At 45.7% G+C, this 20119-nt stretch overlaps 1 protein-coding gene across 2 annotated transcripts in view; it reads right to left on the bottom strand.

Annotated features, from left to right (window-relative positions):
- Positions 1–303: 303 nt before the first annotated feature.
- Positions 304–20119, bottom strand: part of LOC139345414 (ephrin type-A receptor 7) — a 147559-nt gene continuing 127743 nt past the window's right edge. Inside the window, exons 9-18 of one of the 2 annotated variants that reach the window (XM_070983967.1) lie at positions 16460–16515; positions 12711–12836; positions 11666–11851; positions 8533–8594; positions 7946–8062; positions 7436–7522; positions 6879–7031; positions 4402–4592; positions 4155–4319; positions 304–2822 (exon numbers count right to left, since the gene is read on the bottom strand). In XM_070983967.1, the coding sequence (XP_070840068.1) occupies positions 2708–2822; positions 4155–4319; positions 4402–4592; positions 6879–7031; positions 7436–7522; positions 7946–8062; positions 8533–8594; positions 11666–11851; positions 12711–12836; positions 16460–16515 (1258 nt within the window). In that variant the 3' untranslated portion in view covers positions 304–2707. Of the gene's footprint in view, positions 2823–4154; positions 4320–4401; positions 4593–6878; positions 7032–7435; positions 7523–7945; positions 8063–8532; positions 8595–11665; positions 11852–12710; positions 12837–16459; positions 16516–18501; positions 18895–20119 lie in introns of those variants that run through there. The other variant, XM_070983968.1, reaches the window with a different exon arrangement.

The raw sequence follows: 20119 nt of genomic DNA, 5'->3' as shown, positions 1-20119 counted from the left end.
AGCATTTTAGTAAGGTTGTCACAAAGGCAGCATTTCAAATTAAAAGTCAAATTTTGCTTTTTAACTATGATGTAATCTGTGTTCATACATAGTTTGTCCACCAGAGGGCACTGATGAGTTTTCATTTTTAACTAAAATTTTTGCGTGTTTACGGCAAATTTCTATCAGCTGATGTTTAATTAGTGGAGCGTTTAAACTCAAATATCGATATCGGCCTCGAAACTCGCGTGTCGATCCGGCTGCGATGTGGATTTTAGCTTTTACATTCAATCCCAAAATAGGAGACAAGGACGAAAAACATTTGCTTGTATTGGAGATTTTTTAATAACACATTTCAATATTGCAACAGCCATCAGATTTTCTTCTAACAGGTAAAAATCATCAAAAAACTAACGAAAAAAAGAAACTTTTTTTTTTTCAGTTTTATATTCCAAACACCAGAGTTTCTTGGCTATGGCCCTAAAATTCAAACAAATAAAACCCTTACACAGTGAGCAGATATTATATTCAACACATTGTTCTTCAAACAAATTATAAAAATAGATTTAGCATTTTCAAATACATATTTACAGTATTAAACATAGATCGTAATGGTCACAGTAACGGAGAGGGGAGACGGATCGAGTTTCATTCATCGTGGTGATGAGGTCAAGGTCGTTAGCGGCTGCGTGTGTGCATCATCGTCGTGTGTGTGTGTGTCCGTGCGTATGTGTGTGTGTGTGAGAAAGGGACCATCAGTGTTTCTTCAGATATGTCGACATCTGCGTGATCACACCTATAAGGACGTATGAGTTTATTTAATTTGACAAAACGGTTACAGAGGGAGAAGGAGAGCACAAGGAGAAAAAACCAAAAAAAAAAAAAAAAAAATCATTTTGTACCAAATACAAACCAGTTACAATATTCCCGCCAAAAACATATGTACCATCTATCATGAAACTAACCAAATAATGCCCCGATAAACTTCTTCCTTCAAGTCTCCTGTACTGAAATAGGGCAGAAAAGGCAAGGGGAGGGCGATCACTGTACAGAGAGGATTCTGGGAGTTGTCTGGAAAAAAGTGCAACCACATCGTATGGCAGAGCATGATATTAACAGCAACATGAAACTAAACAAACAGCCACAAAGAAAAACAGAAGTCCATATGACATTCCTCAATACTGTATCACACTGCAACACACACACACTGTAATGTATACAGCAAATCCAATGATAATGGACGTAACGTTAACTGTATCAAATCCAGTGTTCAAGAATACACAGATACTGTGTGCTGACAGTAAAAATCCTCCAGTGTTCCTCTCACTTCCTGTGTACAAAACAACTCATCTGCTCAGGTATAAACTCAGTCATATAATAAATCAACAGAACAGAAACAAAACAAGAGGAGACACCGCTTTGCTTAACTTTTTTTTTTAAATACTAGTTGAATAAATAAACCTTCCTAACCTCTTCTCTGGAGAGATTTGTGCTCCAGTCTGTAAACATAAATAAATATGGATAAATATCTGAATCGGGCCATCTTCCAGAGTTGGCCTGCGCTCTATACAGAGTATTAAACATGGTAGTGAGGGAGGCTTTGGAGAGGAGGATTACGTTACCGAGATGACATCCAGCAGGCGAAAAGGGAAAATTAGATGTTTTAAGCGCACGGAGAAAACAACTTCAGAAGCACGGAGGAGGAGAGAAAGATAAAGAAAATAGAAGCCAGAGAAGTGAAGCAGACGGTGACGTACAGCAAATTAATGAACAATCAAACACACCTTTCCAACCGCTGGCTTTACAATTGCATCCTGCAGCGTTTGTTTAACCATCAGAGGCCCCAGAGAAAAGAAAAAGCAGGCGGATATTCCTGAAACTACAGTGTCTCATCACCCATAACACACTGCAGCTCTGTTCATCCGTCAACGGTTTGCCTTTGAGGCCTCATCCAGCTCCTCTGAGCCCGCTGGACCCTCGACATGGGACAGCACAGTCTTCTTAAGCTGCTGCTCTGAAACCCAAGGTTACATTCCAGCCATGTTTTCTTCAGAAACGCTCCTTTACCACCTGATATGAGATCAGCTCTGACGTACAATGACATGATTATCTCAGTAAATCAGTTCCTGTTTGATGGGAAATCAGTTCTGAGGAGAAGCTAATCTGATCCAAGGCCAGTGAAGTCGTTCCTGGCTCGGTCGACATATTGTCAGTGAATCAATGTTGTGGTAAAGGGAAATTCCACCCAAAGTCTAAATGTTTCTTTGAGTGTCAGTTCATAAGGGGCGTGTTTGCAGCGTAGAACATCTGCGCGCCTCCTGCAGCTCGGAGGTCAGCCTCAGACAGCCCGTCCTGCTACACACAGTATTTCATTTGTCCTCACGCACTGATCCACAACCAGTGACGCAGTTATCGAAGGTCAAAGTGCAGATAGGGGTCACAAAAACAAAAAGGTCACGTGACATCACTCCTCTGCTGTCCCCCAGTCGTGACGAGAACGGCGCTCGTCTCTGGGGAGGCTCATAGAAAAAAGGAAGTAAGGAATCAAGGAAGGCATGAGGAAGTGTGGGAAGGAGGAGTAGATAGAGGAGTGGAGTTAGCTGAAAGATCTGCTCGCCTTTCCTTCAGTTTGGGAGAGCTCCCTCTCCTCTTCTCCAGCCCATCATCCATCTGCATGTAACGCGTGGGTCTGCAGCAGCAGCGTGGCGCCGGGTGGCTCGACTGTTCGTTAGACCTGCACGCCGCGGCCGTGCATCTGGATGACCTGGGCTCTGAGGGTCTGGATGGCAGCCAGGATCAGCTTCTGGTGCTCAAGGGAAGTGATGCCGAGGCTCAGTACATCTCTGTGGACACAGAGGTCAGGATTTACCAAGAGGAGTAAAAAAAAAAAAAAAGATGAGAAATGTAGTGAACAGTTGTGGCTGTGGAGAGCGACTCCATGAGCAAAGAGGAAAACATGTTTCTAATTTGTACGTTTGTTTTAAAGCAAGTGGAATCTTATTAGGTCATCATACTTAGGTACAAATATTACTAAATCCTGATTCGCGCTCCTCAATATGTGACATCACTATTTACCACCTTAGCCCCACCCACTTCAAACCATCACAGAATCTTGCAAAAACAGAAATTTCTGCAATAAAACAACCAAAATCGACATAAATTTGGCATCAAATTTTGTTTTAGTTGCAAGTTTCAAGCCTGTTGACCCGACAACCACACCCAACCGTGATGTCACAGTGTACTGACACACCCAGGAGTGCATTAGTGCATCACAAGGCGGGAAGTTAAACCCATTGGACGTGTGAAAAAGCAAGATTTTCAACTGTGTTAAGGTGCACCTCAAAAATGTTAATATTAGGGCTGTCAGTTTAACGCGTTAATTAGATTAATTAATTACGCTGCAAATTAACGCGCTTTCAAAATTAACGCAGTTGAACATGAGTGGCAAGTCAATGCGCAAGCATTTTAAATTTGGCCCTTTGAGTGACCCGTAGGCTGCAGCGGCAGGTCGCATCTTACCTGCGCCACTAGTCAAAAGCAGGGTGACAACAGACATGGATGCGACACCGGAGGGCGAGGCAAGCCTACTTGGACCTTTGAACGGCAAGTTTATTTATAAAAAGAACAAAGATGGGACTATTAACAAGAACGCAGTGATTTGTACCTTGTGTAAAAAAGAATTTTCCTATCACCGTAGCAGCTCCAGCCTGAATTATCATTTAAACGCTAATACAAAACATTATTGATTAATCAGTTTCTTTCTTTGGTGAAATTGCATTCTAATGTCCAAAGCTCAAGCTAAAATGTCCATCAAACCAGTTGATTTTCTTAAATAAACCCTCACCGTTGAGATTTCAGAAGCAGCGAATGTTTAGGATTTAAGCTTAAAAAATGTATTTAACGATTAATGGATTATCAGAATATCTGCTGATTCTCTTTCTGTTAATAAACTAATTGTATCAGCTCTGATGTATTCGTTTTTTGAGTGCACCTGTCATTTATACAAATATTATCTCTTAATAGTCAAGAATTAAAAGAAGCAATATGAGGAAAGAGAGCTATCTGCTCGTGCAGTTATCTGTTTAATGATGTGGTCTCTTATTATCCCGCTCAGCCAGCCTCTCTCAAACAGGAAATGAAGGGTCACTGATGCAGGCTGGTATAAAGCTACTTACTGTACAGTCATTCGTGCCACAGACTCCAGGTAGCAGTATCCTGCAGCAGTGAAGTTGTCCTTGTATCGGCCCATGTCGACCGCATCCAGCCACTCTCCCACTGAGTTAAAGGACGGGAAGGAGGGAAGAGGCCTCTCTGCTAGCGTGATGGATGAACTCAGGGTTCTAGAGGACAGAGAATAGGGTTGATAGCTTGGAGGAATTTGTAGAAATGAAAGCATACGGCGCACATATTACCCGACCTTACCTGCGTGCCAGTGTGGAGGAACCGATGCCATCAGGGGAGCGAATGCTCTTGCTGAGGGCCGAGTGGATCTGGCTGAAGGTGGGCCTCTCTGTCCTCTCCTTCTGCCAGCAGTCCAGCATCAGCTGATGGAGGTGTGGAGGACAGTTAACCGGAGCCGGCAGCCTGAAACCGTCCTCGATGGCCTTGATCACCTGCAGGATGTGCGGAAGAAGGAAAACGGTGATATCAGGTCAGAAGATTTGGATTAGTGTTGTGATTTTTCAGTACTTCTACTATAACTGGATACATTCCCAAAAGAGCATGTTTGTGACCGATCGGGCAGGGTGTGTTTGTCCTACTTAAAGAAGTTAAGCAAGGTATTGAAAACTTGCTTTTCTTTACAGTGGAGTTGCTTTGTTGCCAAAAATAGAAGCTTTTGGACAGACCAGGTCCTACTTGGATGAATAAGAGTAGAAAAGTGCTGGTGCTTTCATTTTCTCTTTCTTATCTAACACCACCTATAATGTTCCATTGCATTGTTTTCCTTGTTGGTAACTGAACTTATTTTGAGGCGGCTTCCTTTAAGGTCACCTTACAAACCAGCATCAGCTGCAAAACAAACATAACAGAGGGAGATACTGCTAACCTAAACAATATGAGCTGAATACAGATCTGCAGAGTGGCTCGACTAAAAACTAAGACAAAGAACTAGAAGCGAACAGCAAATAGGCAGCTATTATCTGAGGAGAAGACAGACAAAACAATGCAAAATCCATCACGACTGACTGACTTTGAGCTTCGGAAGGTCACTTAACAGGATATTCGGTATGTCTTCGTGTCACTTCAGAGGATATTTGATGGGGTATCACAACAGTTGGGCTCCTATCGGCTGAAAACTGTATTAGAGCATTTTAATTTCCTATAATGCGATATGTATTAGACCCGTCAATAAAAACACCCACACAGGCTTGAAATATTAGAGACAATACTGAGATGAAACCAGAAGACCATAAGAGGCAAAAGATAAGCCACTAAATAAAATGATTCAGCTCATTTTTCCACCTATTCCTGTGAAACCTCACTGTCTTCAAACAGCAGAGCACCAAAGCATCCCTCCAGACTGCCTCAATGCTCCTCCCTCAAACTAACCGTAACACCTCCTCTCAGTATATTTAGGCACACGGCGATACGTCCTCCTCCCGAGTCACTGAGGACTACAATCTCCTGAAAGGAGGAAGTAAAGCCAGAGTATAATCACAAGAAATGCTATCCATCAGTGGCATTATTTCCTAAAACGCTCTCTCTTCTGTCTACCTGCTCGCCCCCTCGCCCCCATCCTCTCAGCCCTTTAAGCTCCCATCTCACTAAAGAGCATTCATAAAACGCTTTTCAGCATTTGGCATTTTCCGTTTAATCAAAGTCGGTGGGTAAAGGTCGCGGTGGATCACAGGTGGACAGGCCGACCAACACTTTCGTTATGATATAATGTATCAATTTAAAGTGGATTAATATCCCCGGCGCTCTACAAGCTCGACCTTTGCCCTCTCAATTGGAAAGTTTGATAATATGAACCCGGCTAAGGGGAAACTTTCTCCTGCTTTGTGAAAGGGCACCAGAGGAGAGAACAAAGGACTGGAAAAAGCTGGCTATTCTTGTGCCTCCTGAATAACTCATGCATATTAATTTTGGACGTTCAAAAATGGAACATGCTAATAATCCGTTGCTTTTTAACTATGCACCTGCCTGCATAAAGCGTCGGCATTATTTAACGATGACGGTAATTTTGAGAGGGCATTAGCATGATTAAGCTTTTGGACTTGATGATGATAATTCTTAAAATTATCAGCATCTTCTCAGACTTTGCAGTGCTCTGCATGTTGTCGCCTTCAATAAAAATAGCCACAAAGAATAATAATCTGCTCTCTCGTCTCTTTAGCAGGCTTGCGTCATGCTTTCAGCCGCGCTTTAGATGCATGACTTCCTCCAGAAAAAAGAATAAAAACAACCTTTTTTTTTTTTTCTTTTTGAAGGACAAAGAGGAAGGAGTGACGACAGCAAAACACAGCACCCACCCACATTGACTTGGAAATTATACGTTTCTTGTGACAAGCAGGGTCCTATCGACAGGACAATCTCTTCAACCCTCAAATAGCAGCAAGCGCTTTACATTTCCTGAAAGAATTTTTCCAGAGGGGTTTTTTTAAACACTTTTAAGAGTGGGATGGCACTCGGGGACAGGCAGAGGCCACTGGAAGGGGATCAATGCGTCCTTAAGAGAAAACAGGATTGGTCATGGAGCTGATGCAGACTTAAAGAGGGGGACTTAGGCCCTGCAAAAGCTTTCAGAGGTACTGTGGCTTCTTGGCTTTCTTTTAATAAGATCCAAGCAGGGCATGGATTCATTGATAGAGGGAGGTGAAAGAGAGAGTGAAGGGATATAAAGTCAATGACTGGAGAGATTAATGGAAAGCACCCTCCTATCTCTCACACACACTTACATCCTGGTTGCCCATGTCCCAGTAGGGTCTCTCTCCATAGGACATGACCTCCCACATGACGATGCCGAAGCTCCAGACATCTGAGGCCGAGGAGAAGCGGTGGTACTGGATGGCCTCCGGAGCGGTCCACAGCACCACGCTCTTCCCGCCGTGCTGCGGGAGCCAAGCGGGGAGGTAAGACACGGCGTAAAAAGGATGTGGAGAGTTCACAAAAGTAACGCTTTAATATTCTCTTTGAAGAGCTTTGAACATATTTTCAGGAGATCAAAAGAATCTTTAGAGGAGTGAGTTCACCTTCACTGGAACCCAAAAATATCCAGGGAAGTCAAGCGCCGAAATATTTTTCCTCCGACAGCTTAATTACGTGACCTCAGCTGAACCACACATGACGCGTGTTAACTCTCTTTTGGTCCGAGGCTCATTAAAAGTATCACCCCTACATGTGTGAACTTCCTACCGACAGGCTTTGTGCCTCTTTGAGGGTCATTAATTGGAAAGTGGAATGTGAAAGTGAATCTAAAATATCCAGTAAAGTTACCCTTTTCACTGTCTCTTACCAGCGTGGTGTAGATGGCCTCGATCTTGTCCTCCTGAAGAGGTCTGAAGCCGGATACCTTGCAGCCCAGGTTGGAGTTAACCAGCACCTGAGATTGAGTAAACAAACTGATTAGCATTGGTTACATTTGGAGGAGAAACAATCTCAGCGTGGGAGCTCGCCGCCCCGGTGGGCAGAGCTCTTATCCTACCAGGGACAATTGATTGTTTACAAGAACAAATGCTCCTGTTCTTCATTTTCTGCAATGTGACCACTGCATTTGCAGTCTGACAGACGGGCTCTTTTAGGAAAATGCCACATGGCGAAACCTGGAAGCGACAAAACTAGAGTATTGTCATGTTCAGCTTCGTGTATCACTCAAATGAAAACCTGCAGGCGGGTGATTGTCAAAGATGTTTGCAGACAAGGACAAATTGTTTTCTGTAACCCACCTGAGAAAACCTGCAATAGACTGTGACATACATCACCCTACACCCTCTCCCCTATCATCGCCTCCCACCTGCTCCCTCACCTTGTGTGCGGCGAGCCGTTTGTGGACGAAGCCCATTTCAGTGAGGTACTTCATCCCTGATGCCACCCCGGTCAGCATATCCATCAGCTGCATCACACTCAGCTGGCCCTCGTGCTTCTGAGGTCACAGGAGGCAGAAACAGGGAGGAAAAGGAAAGGAAAGCAAAGAGGAGGGTGAGTCCCAAAAAGGCGACGCATCTGTTACTACAGTACAATGTTGCGCTCACTGAGCTGAATCCCTTTATTTGCAGGATAAAAACAAACAGGCCATTAATTCATGTCATTATAAACCACGGCGCAGTGGTTCACAGAGCAGAGGGGCACAATAACTGTTTACAGCAGCTTACAGCATCTTTAAGCAGAAAACACTCCATTTGTGCAGTTAATTATGTTACGTTTTCCTTTTTACTGTAATAAGCACGAGCACTGCTCCCCGAGGCCTGCACTGTTATAACAGTGAATTTAGGTTTATTAGAATAAAATGCCTGCTTTGTGACAGGGTTCAAAAACAAAATCAGGAGGCTTAATTTTGCTGTTAAACGATGAGCAGGCGTGTGTACGTTTGAGATAAATGCACGAAAAACTTACCCTAAGGAAGGAATCTAAGGCTCCGTTAGACAAGCTCTCCACTATGATCATCATGGTGTTACCTGGAGAAAGACAAAGAGAGCAAGGCAGACGAGTGTATGATTAAATGAAACTGAGGTAAAAATGGAGAGAATCCAGAGAAAAAACGAGAGAGAGGTAATAGAGACAGAGGCACGGAGAGGGAGGGAGAGAATAGAGTGAGTCTAGTCCACTTGGCAGCGCGGCAGGCTTTGTGCAAAGCCATCCCTCACCCACTGAACTGTGGTGAAGTCAGGAGAACCTGTGAGCTGCCCTGGCTGTCTCAGCAAGTTTAACGACCCTCAAACACACACACACGCACACACACAACCTGTGCACGAGCGTACACAAAGAGCAACACGGTCCAGGTATGCACGTTCATATACACCACAGGCATGCTCACAAACATACACACTGCGCCCGGGCGCAGATGGCGGGGATCCAGCCGTGCTATGAAGTGCACAGAAGAGGAAAATAAGACTGCAGCAGTTGGAGGAGAGAGGGAGAAAGAAGGAGTGGATTATGGGAGGTTGAGACAGTAAGATAAACCTTGATATATACAAATAAACAACGTGATATCTAAAAAAATACATATCTGCGATAACAGGCCATCAGTCCTGACAGTTCTTGCAGGCGTATTACAGAAATGATAACTTGGCATTGTAATATCCACAATTCATGGTTTGCCAGTAATACTGAGCTTTCAGGAAGCTATTTGGAAAGGTGACCAACAACACTCTGCAAGTGTGAGTCAGCACAGAGACGCTGCCATAATACGATGCCAGCCATCATGTAATTCATTGGAGTGGGTGTAGCTGTGTGTTGGTGCGAAGGCAGGGAAACAAAGCAGAAGCTAACACCTTCGTCCCGTGGTTACCTGCGAAAAACACTTCACAGGATGTCACCTAAGTTTGCAAATCCTGACAGAACTGCAGAGGAAGGATGGGAGTTATAAGTGCTGCCTCACACAAACACAAATTCATGCAGTCATACACACTTACCTGCAAGTCATAATTTGAATACATATTAAAAAGCAAATCCTTGAACTTTACTGAACCCTCCTGTTCAAACAGGCTGAGGCAAAACTCTCATATGTGGACTCAATCAGGCTGCCGGAGCGGCTGATGAAAACTGAAATATTCACTTGTTGAGGGAACAAATATCACATATTCTTGCAGGAAAAGGAATAGAGCGCAAACATCATCACAGCCCGTCATAACTCGGTAAAGCTGCCGAGGATCCGGAGGCTTTCATGACAAAAGGTGTCGAGGTCATTGGAAATGCTACTCAATCCACAAATGCCAACTGAGCCAGGATTAACCATCAGTAGATTATTTTCAATAACACAATCTGGTTATGGGCCCACTGAAGCCACTTTAAGGTGTACAGACTGTAAAATGAAACAGTTCACCAACAGTTCAACGAGAAACTGATACAGAATCAGGACCGCCACTTCCTGTCACATCGATGCCTGACTTTCTTCTGTTCCTCTAAATCTCCATGTTTTGAGAGGGAATACATAAACGTGCACTAATAAGCAAGAAAGCAAACAGTAACTTCTAATATATGTATGCAGATACCATGGCCACTGACCGTGCTGGATTCTGATTGGCTGGAACTGGACATCTGTGAGTTAATGCACCAGTATTAAACTGTACACAAAAGACATTCTGGTATTAGTACTTATACTAAAGCCCTGATTCCAAAAAAAGTTGGGATATCTATTAAACTGTAAACGGTTTATTAAATGAATAAACAATAATAAACAATTGAGGAGAGGAGGAAGCTTTTTGATGGGACACACCCGTGATGTCACGCGGTCTTGAATTACGGTGAAAGGGTGGGAAGATTAGTAAGGAGGCGGATGCTGATTGCAGGTGGTGGAAGGATGGAGGAGGGCTGAGTGTGGATCTGGTGGGGGGTAAGTGATGTAAAGCAGGTGATTTGTATTCTAACAGTCGGTAGGGGTGTGTGTGTGTACTGTTTGTGTGCATGGATGTGTGATTTCATGCCAAGTGAGGAGGTAAGCAAGCAGGTGTGTGTGTGTGTGTCAGTGATAGTGAAAGAGAAAGTGAGCATATGGGACTGACTGTATGTGTGTCAGGGAGCGTGCACGTGAGTTGTGTGTGTGCACGCGCACATGATGGTAGGAGAGATTGGAGTGGATCTCAGGGCCCCGCTGGGTCTCTAGCACCAATTACTACCCTGCACATCTGCTGCCATCCTACTGAGCACAGAGTGTGTTCGGGCACCATGCCCATGCCCACACACACACACACACACACACACACACACACACACACACACACACACACACACACACACACACACACACACACACACACACACACACACACGCCACACTGAGCATCACTGCGGCAGTAACAAAAACTTCACAAACTCTTTAAAGCTTCTCCTTTCACCTGCCATTCCCATTAACCTCTACCTCATCTTCTCTGTCTCTCATGTCTTTTTCCTCCGTCTCGTCTCTTCAACTTTTTTTCCCCTCCTCCTCCTTCCATCCTGCTTTCGCTCCAGGACCTCAATTGCTATCTGTCAGCGGAAAATGGGCCTTGATGTGGCTCAGCTGCTGCTGGCGTACGACATCCATCCCGCCATCCCCGCTCTCTACTCTTCAACCTCCTCTTCTTTTCCGCCCTCCCGTGCCGCCCTCTTCGCTGCGAGCGCTGACCCCCTCCACTCGTGTGATATTGAAGTGGTCGGAGTATCGCAGTGCTCCTCCCGATCCTCTCTTCTCCACCTGTCTGTCGCCTTTGCTACGCCTCCAGTTTTCTTCCCATCTCTCTCCGTAGTTACGAGGAGTGATGACCTCCTCCGCACGTGTGATATTGAAATGGTCAAATTCCAATTCCCTGTTTTGCCCCATTCTGCCTTCTCTACAGCCTCCTGTCCCTTCTTCCTTGGTGATGGAGGTAATGAATGGTCAAACTATCCTCCTTTGATCCTCAGGATCCAGGACATCCCCCCCCATGCTTCCTTTCATCTTCACCTGCTCTCCTTTTGTTTCCCCATTCTTTTCCCAGTGGTATCACCCTCCTCCCAAACCTCCTTTCACCCTGTGCTTTCTGCTTCACCTCCCTCCCACCCTCCTTACCGGTAGTGATGACGCCCTCCAGCCGGATGATGTTGGAGTGGTCAAACTGGCCCAGGATGCCGGCCTCGCTGAGAAAGGAGCGCCGCTGTTTGTCCGAGCAGCCGGCCCTTAACGTCTTTATGGCCACCGGCAGCTCTCGCTTACTGGGCAGCTTCAGGCAGCCACGGCACACCTCCCCAAAGTCGCCTGTAGGGGGAGACAGACGAGCAGAGGTCATGATCCCTTGATCGTTAACAATCAGATGGAACGGAGACAGAACGGGGCAAAGTGTTGCAGGTTAGCCCGATGATGTGGAGTCATACCTGTGCACAGATGAAAAGAGAGTGTGGAGGAATGAACGGGGGGAAAGGCTGCTGCAGAATCAGATCGAGAAATACAAACTTATTGAGGAGGAAGAGAGATGAAGTAAATGAACAGATACTATTGAGAGCAAAGAGAGAGAGAAGGAGAGACATGAAATACAAAGGGATGAAAGAGAGATCAAAGAGGGGGTAGGGCGCAGGTGAAACAGTGGAACATCGAGTAGGGCAAATATAACAAGCCAGAAGAGCAGAGCTCGATTTTGGCAAAGATCCGTAAGATGTCTGGTTTCTTCAATTTGTCTGCAGGCACGTTGAGGGAAAGGGCAAAAATACCTTGAGCTGCCTCAAGATGAGTGCAGCTGCTCATACTGTGATTTATCTTTGCATGTCTCACAATAGAAATCTGGATGGCAGCAAGGTTAAGAATTCTTTCACTTCTGGTACCGTTTGGCAAGACAGAATTTGATAATTGCCCTTCTGCACCCAACGCGATGCTCACATCCAGACAACCCTGATCACATGACTGGGGTTATCTCAGCTTGATACTTGAAATTTCTAACAGCAGCCTTTGTTGTGAACTTGGCATGTGGCGTTTGCAAGAGGCAGAGTCCAGTGTTTTAGAAGTTTGGCCCATATTAAAGACTAAAAGTCAGGATTTCTCAGCCTTTGCTGCCTCGCTCCTTTAAAAACAAGCTGCTTCAGAGAGCTCCAAAGTGCAGCAATCCAGCTTTGATCCCACGTACCTGTGTGCACAATCCTCTCTATCTTGATGCTCGAGTTGTCCAGCTCCTTGGCAAAGGCGTGCACGGCCTGCAGCAGGTCCTCGCAGGTCTCTGGGTCAATGTAAGTCCTCCGTGTCGGGATCTTAACTGAAACACACAAACGTACAACATAAGACCTTGCGAGAAATGAATCAAGTGTGCTGCTGAGACAAGACTTTCCACAGCCCATAAAATCAACAGGACAGCAACACATCATTTACAGTCCGCATGCTAGTCTGCTAAATGTAACAGCTGAAAGTCCCACCAGCAAAAACATCCACACGAGGCACAGAGTAGATGAAAGGAGCCTCTCTCCGATTCAGAGACCATTAAACTGTGTATGAGCAAATAAATACAGATAGCTAGCCTACTGTTTATTTAGGATGGCGAGATGTCTGTGGCCCTGGCGGTACCTCTCTCGTAACACAAAGCAAAGCATTTCTCGTGTCTGCATCACTTTGTGCTCTGCTGAGGCTACAGTCAGCGGAGAAATTGGTATCTCTGCCTCCTTCAACAAAGATTTTCTCTCTGTGTGATTGTTGAGCATTAGACCAAAATGTTGTGTCTCGGAAAAAGCCCTTGCTCTTTGATGCGGACTGAAATCAATACCTCAGCTTTGCCATTGATGTTTGAGATAGCTGCAACATTCTCTGCCATCGAGCCTCACCGTTAACTGTAAACCTACAGTGGATATCTCAGTCTGACAGTTCCGCCAGTCATCTGTGGGATTAATAACCCGAAAAATTCAAAAGACTTTGCGAGTAGCTTTAGGATTTTATTTTTTCTCCCTCATTTAAATTGATACAACACGCTCCTGCTTCTGTATTCAGAACTTGTCTAATTCTCCGTTTTTGTTTGTTTTGACCTTGCGAACTCCAGAGGCAGCCAGATCAAAGGCTCCGAGCGCTCAAATCTGACTCTGGGTTTGCTCTGCACAGCTTTAGTCAGATCACAGGCCTCCTCCACGAGGGCTTTTTGTCTTTTCGGCTTGCTTCGAAAATGTTATCTCGCTAACACACACACACACACATATATGCAAAACAGCAGACACACACACAATATAATCTTCAGTCAGAAACTGGGACAGGACATAATAGTCGGTGAAGCGCTGAGGCAGACAAACCTGAAAGTGCCACGCTGCTTGTAGTACTCGCTGCTTTGGCGTTTCCTTTAAAGTTTGGGTGCTGCGTGGGATCTCCCAGAAATAACAGCACTCTCTATCTGCAATGTGGCATTTGATGAATAGCCTCGCCCACTACACATCACCTTCATACTTACAGAAGAGATGTATTGTGGGATACACAACTTGTTAACATGCAGTACAACAACAAGATAAAACCTGGACTCCAACGTCAGAGCAGATAAATGATTTCATCTCGCCCTATTCAGTCTTCAAAGAAAAAAAAAAGTTTATCGCTAACGATTATCTCGGCTAATTTCTTTCCACCGCTTCCTGCGACACTAATGAGACACAACGATTGAATATTCCTGCTGACACTTTAAACCACAAGTGATATTGACCCCCAACTGTTTGACTGTTTCCAGCAAAACAAAAGCACTCAATCGAGCCCCGTGTTTTATTTATCAGCTGCCTATTGCTCAACGCTAACAACTAGCAAATAAACTAGCCAGCAGATAGCCAATAACCATTAATCAAGGGACTGTAGTTCTCAATTAGACGACCTTTGACCCTTGTTACTACATGTTAAGGCTAATCTTCCAGGAAAAGGCCTGGTAGTTTTCCCAAAATCCGGGCAGAGGCTCTGAAATGTGATTACAGCTCGAGATCGACCTGAGGGATCCTTTACCGGCTGCCTCATAACGGCTTATTGATCCAACACGCGCATTCTTGCTTGTGTGTACACACGCGCTCACAGATATGTTTGTGTACACGCACGCACGCACACACATCGACAAATAAAGCCAAAAGTCCAATTATGAAGCAGATGAAACCTTTTCTATTCAAAGCCAGGGCCGAGCGGAGGATCGAAGACTCTTTCTGGGGTTTTGAAACTCGCTGCCTCCGACCAGCTGGGCGGCACGCAGAAGAGGGGCCGCTCACATGCCTCGTGAAATGAATTATATCGGCTGAAAATGGCCACATATATGACACACAGATGCACGCTTCATTGGCTCTGTGGCTGATTAGTTTCAGGGTTAACTGTGTCACCGCCGTGAGCGATTGAGGGGAAACTTAAGCATGTTCACACTCGGCTGCGTAATCTCCAGCGGACCACCGAGGGAGCGTGCCCGGGCCCCAAATATGTTCATTCCAAAGGCCACAAACGCTTTATAACTCGCCTTACTATCTCTCTCCATTCATTTCCCCAGACACCTTCTCTCTGTCTCCTTCTTCCATGCAATCAAACTCTGGATGGTATCTAAAACTGGTCCGTTAATGGAGATCGCAGATGAGCCTTTCATCCATCCCCCTCCATCGCATGTTTCTAGGTCACGTAGTCCGACATAAAACTAATGTTCTGAGCAGTGTCACTTATGATGAGTCTCTCCATCTCTGCCAGCTCACCTCTTCACTCTCCATCCCTCTTCCCCTCTTACCGAGCCCTCCACTCACTCATTCACCCTCCTTCCTCCTCTACTTTATTACTCACACGCTCATTTATTTGCTCAGTCCCGCTCTCCCCCCCGTCCTCCCGTGTTAAACTTCAGTCACGAAATGTGTTTCAAGCCTTGCAGGCGGACAGATGGGAGGGGAGGAAAAAACTTAAAATCGGGCATACATGACACCCGCTCCCTCACACACGCAGACCTGCAGAACCGTGACAGCATGTTGTAACAAGTCCACAGTCACGGAACAGGAAGTGGACTCAAGAGAGAGTGTGTGTGTGTCGGATAAAGAGAACAAAAACATGTCTTTGTGCCTATTTATGCGAGTGTCCGTGTCCTGCAAGAAAAAAAAGAAGGTGTGTGTTTGAAAAACAGGCCAAAATCGTGTGTGTGTGTTTTCTGTGTGTGTTGCGTGCTTGTCAGCTGTTGGCATGTCTTTGTTTGGGCAGAGTTAATTCCCAGCCGCATGGCTCCGGCTCATTATTCATCAGGCATAGTGCTCCAAACCTCTCCAGAGGGCTCAGCATGCTAGGAGATTAAACAACGCAAATGAGCACGCACACGCACGTGCGCACATGCACACATGCACACACGCCACATTAGCAAAGCCCTGGCGCACAGACTCACACACAAACAGGGAAAGATATGTCAAACTACTTCCATTCTGTCACTGTCAAACAAAAAGCCCACTGAGAGCGTGGTGAGCAGAGTTTGGGGGGAAAAAAAAAACAAAAACAGCATTTACAACCTTGTACAACATCGTATACAACAACAACGACGACATTAAAACGTCCGTTTTGGAGGCGCAACCTCCTCGTTCTGGAGCTTTCACCCTCCTTCTCCTTCTCCCCTCCCCCTGATCTCCAGCTCTTTATCTCTCCCCTCCTCCTGATTTCAATCTCTCTCCGTCAACCTCAGCCCCACACACCACCTAATGGACTGTGTCAGTGTGCTCAGAGTTGGCTAAGCATGCACTCAGAATTAAGAATTAATGCCGTGGCGCCAGTGCCTCAAAAGTCATCCGTAATGCAGGCGCGAGTGTGTGCGCGCATGCATTCCAGTACTTGGGATAGGACGGACAACTCCTCCTGTCCTCAGAGATTGAACACCTACGGTTAAACACACACATGCAATATAATAGAGTGATCACCGCTGTCACTTACACTGGAAGTAAAGTTCCTCGTCTCCCTCTTGAGAAGCTTTGCTGTAGCCGCATTGTCTGCAAAGAGAAACAAAGTCAGGTATCAGACAGTGCTTTATCCCAGTTGGCAGACACAAACAAATACAAGCATCAGACGCTGTTTATCTTGCAACGTAGTAGATTACACAGAATGTGCAATAACTGTGAGATGAGGGAAAGCGAAGGCGAGAGTATTGATAGTGGAGATGGAAAGGATACGGCGAGGCATTCGGAGAGACCCCCGATGCGACGGCGCTGATGAGCAGCCGAAACATCTGCGGCCGAGTAAGTGGAAATCCTGCCTGATTTGACTGAGCGAGTCACAGACACACACCGATAGGTCTGGAACTGATACGCTGCTGTTGTTTCACCCTGATGGAGTTTTTATGAAAAAGTTGAACACACACACGCACACACACACGCGTGCGCGCACAGGCAACTGTGCTTTCCACACATATGTGCACACACGGTTATCTCTCATCCCCTGCCTCCACAGGGGGTCCAGAGAGGAGAGAGCTCTCTATGATCTGACTGCTGATGGCTTTTCGGCTTAGAGGAGAACTTGGCTCTCGGCGCTCACACGCACACAATCCACAAAAACACACACACACGTACTGTAAAGTGACAGATTAACAAGTGATGAGCAGACATTCTGGATGGCCTGCTCCCCCTTACTTGGATTAGAGCGAGGGATGAAAAACAAGAGGGATTCGGCCAAGGAGTTGGCGCGAGTTCTGATGGTAAGACCTGCAGTACGTCAGAGGTTCTTCTAACAAACAATGCTAATGAAATCTAGTTTAAATACATCCCAGGTACGTGTGGAAATACAAGATCAAAACCCTCCGGCTACGGTCTGAGGATCCGCAGCAGTGATGAGGACTGATGACACTGAGGTGCACCGTCTGCACATCAGAAGTGAGGCTGTCCATGCACGTGTCTGCAGACCTGCTGTGTGTGTTAGTGTGAACGTCAGAACGCATAAGAGCTTCACACAGAACTGGAGCACGGCCGAGGGGGAGTTCACAGAGGCTCAGACAGACCCACACTGTGCGTTTTAAATACGTGACTGTGTGTGCTTTGTGCTCGATTCTTCACATTGCATACATGCAAAGAGTCCTGCCTGTATTTATAGGCTTTCTTTGCATGTGCGTGTCCCTGTGAGATGCGATGGAGGCCGAGGCTGACGCGTCTCTCAGCCCGTGTAGCGGCAGGGTCTGAGACAAGGTCAGGACCCCGTCTGTCAAAACACACCAGCAGACACATGCAGCACAGATCCTCAGGGCAGGACAGAGATACCAGACAGGGGAGAGGAGACGAGAATTAATAGATAAGGGAGCACAGCGGAAAAGGGAGCGAGCTGGGGAGCGGGAGGGAGATGAGGACGGAGGGCATGGCGGCAGCGAGAGAACAAGATGCAAGAGACGTAAGGGGGAAACGAGGTGAGGGAGCAGAGTGGAGAACATGACATGGGGATGAAGGCAAAGCTGTGGATAAATCATTGAGGAAAAAAATGCGAGGAAGTCGGGAGATGGAGAGGCAGAGGAAGTGACAAGAAAATAAGAGGTTATGGGTAAGAGGATAATTGGGCAGAAGGGTATGCAAGGAAGGAGAAAGAGTTGAAGAGGCGTACAATATAGCCTGTAAAGTACATGGTTAGGGGCAGAGGAAGGAGCAAGGAGAAAGAAAGGATGGATGGTAGAAGATGAAGGAAGCGAGGCAGTGATGGGAAACGTCAGCAGGGAGAGTTAACAGAGTGATGGGAGGCGAAACAGCAAGCAGACGTACAGGAATCATAGATTTAAGGGGACAAGTTGAGTGAGGAGACAAGGAGGCAACTAAGCCTTGAAGGAAGGAAGGAAGGAAGGAGGAAGAAGAAGAAGAATTGGCAGGGCTGCGTGAAGGCAAAGTCGCATGACTTGATTCCATTTCCATTACTTCTTTTGAAATGTCACAGATGTGACAAAAATGAAATAGCAGATGCAAAGTAGCTCTTTTTGGAGGCTGGCTTCTTTTTGGGCGTGAATTCAGCGGTAACAGTCTCCATCACAATTTTAAGTTCATTTCAGATACAGTACTGAGGATATAATATGGAATTGGGCCAAACAGCTTGACAAAAAGGGAAGAAAGAGGAGAAATGGTTTTGGCTTATTATCATTCTCTTGGTATGAAGAAAGCTGGAGACGGAAGAAAAAGAAGCGTGGAGGGAGAGAGAGGAGGTGGCAGGACGAAGTGGGAGGAAATGAAAGGAGGAGAAAGAGGTGGGGGGGGAGTGCAGACATGCCAGTGTACCTGGGCATCAGCTGTGTGAAGGGAGGAAGAGGAGAAAGAAGAGGAGGAGGAGGAGGAAGAGTGGAGAAGGAGGTCGAGAGCAGCACCACGCTAGCAGGAGTTACATTGGAGGAGCTCGAGCAGACGCTGCTGGGGAAAAAAACAAGGGAGGGGAGGGGGGAGCGCCGATGTCAGTGCTGGCTCTTTTCATTACTTTAAAACACAACTTCGGTTTGATGAACAGTCTTTTCTCCCAAATCTAATCGCTGGAAAATGGCGGATGCTGCCAAGAAAACGTGCAGAAATGATAAAATGATCAGAAATAGGCATTGCTATGAAAACATATACTCTTTATTTTGAAAATACAGCCTAAAGTCTACTTAACCCTCCTGAAGCTGGCTCCAATTTTTTGCTTTTTTGCTTGAATTCCGGACCAATTTTTTTTTTTTATTTCACGCTTCAGAAGAACCAGATGGCAGAAAGAAATGTGCCGATGCCAAAACACTGAAGATTCTGTCCAAACTCGCCGGCTCAGCCTCATCAAATGTTGATTTTGGCAAGAATTTGCGTCTTGGATTTAGATTTTTCAACGTGCGCTTCGCCTTAAATGAACAAATGTGATGACTGAAAACTTAAAGATTTTGTCTTAAAGGTTAAATTCAACCTTTTTTTTGGTCAACAAATCACACAAAAGGACGTTCCGACCCCACTGCGCTGGGAAAGCCGTTATTTCTGATGGCTTGTGCTGCTGAACGACGGCTAATCGCTGCATCGTTCGATCCAGTGGAACGCGGCATGTTGTCTACTTTCATCATTGTGATTTTGGATGACAAAATTACCACTAAGTCTTTACCAATATTCATCTCGAAAGCAAATTTAAACATTTGCTCATTTTAAAGTGAATCATCATTGGTGCAGCCCCCCCCAACCCCCCCCCCCCCCCCCCCCCCCCCCCACACACACACACACACACACACACACACACACACTCGTGTTTTCAGCCAGAACTTCAAAGCAAAAGGAGCAGCTTCCATGTAAATGAAGCCTATTCACCGCCCGCTCTTTCCTCTCCATACCTGAATTCGACCTTTAAAATAAAGTGCCGTTATGGAAATAATATGAATAATAGGCGAAAGCACCAGAATAGAATCCTCGCTGACAGGTGAAGGGAAGCAGAGGGAATTTAGGCCGGCACAGACTTATGTAGGGCACACACATGGAAAATTGGGGATTTTGAAAAAGCCCCTTTTAGCCTTTATCCATCATTAAGTTTTAATCACGTGACACCATTGTTTTGTGCTCTCCAGTCGACCCTGCTGATTACATAAACCATCTCTCTTCTCGCGCCAAAGCTAAAGACTAGTTTCAGTTTGGG

The sequence above is a fragment of the Chaetodon trifascialis genome, chromosome 17 (assembly GCF_039877785.1).
Source record: "Chaetodon trifascialis isolate fChaTrf1 chromosome 17, fChaTrf1.hap1, whole genome shotgun sequence".
Classification (NCBI taxonomy): Eukaryota; Metazoa; Chordata; class Actinopteri; order Chaetodontiformes; family Chaetodontidae; genus Chaetodon; species Chaetodon trifascialis.
Note: the sequence above shows the minus strand (reverse complement) of the source record. Positions and strands in the feature narration are given on the sequence as shown.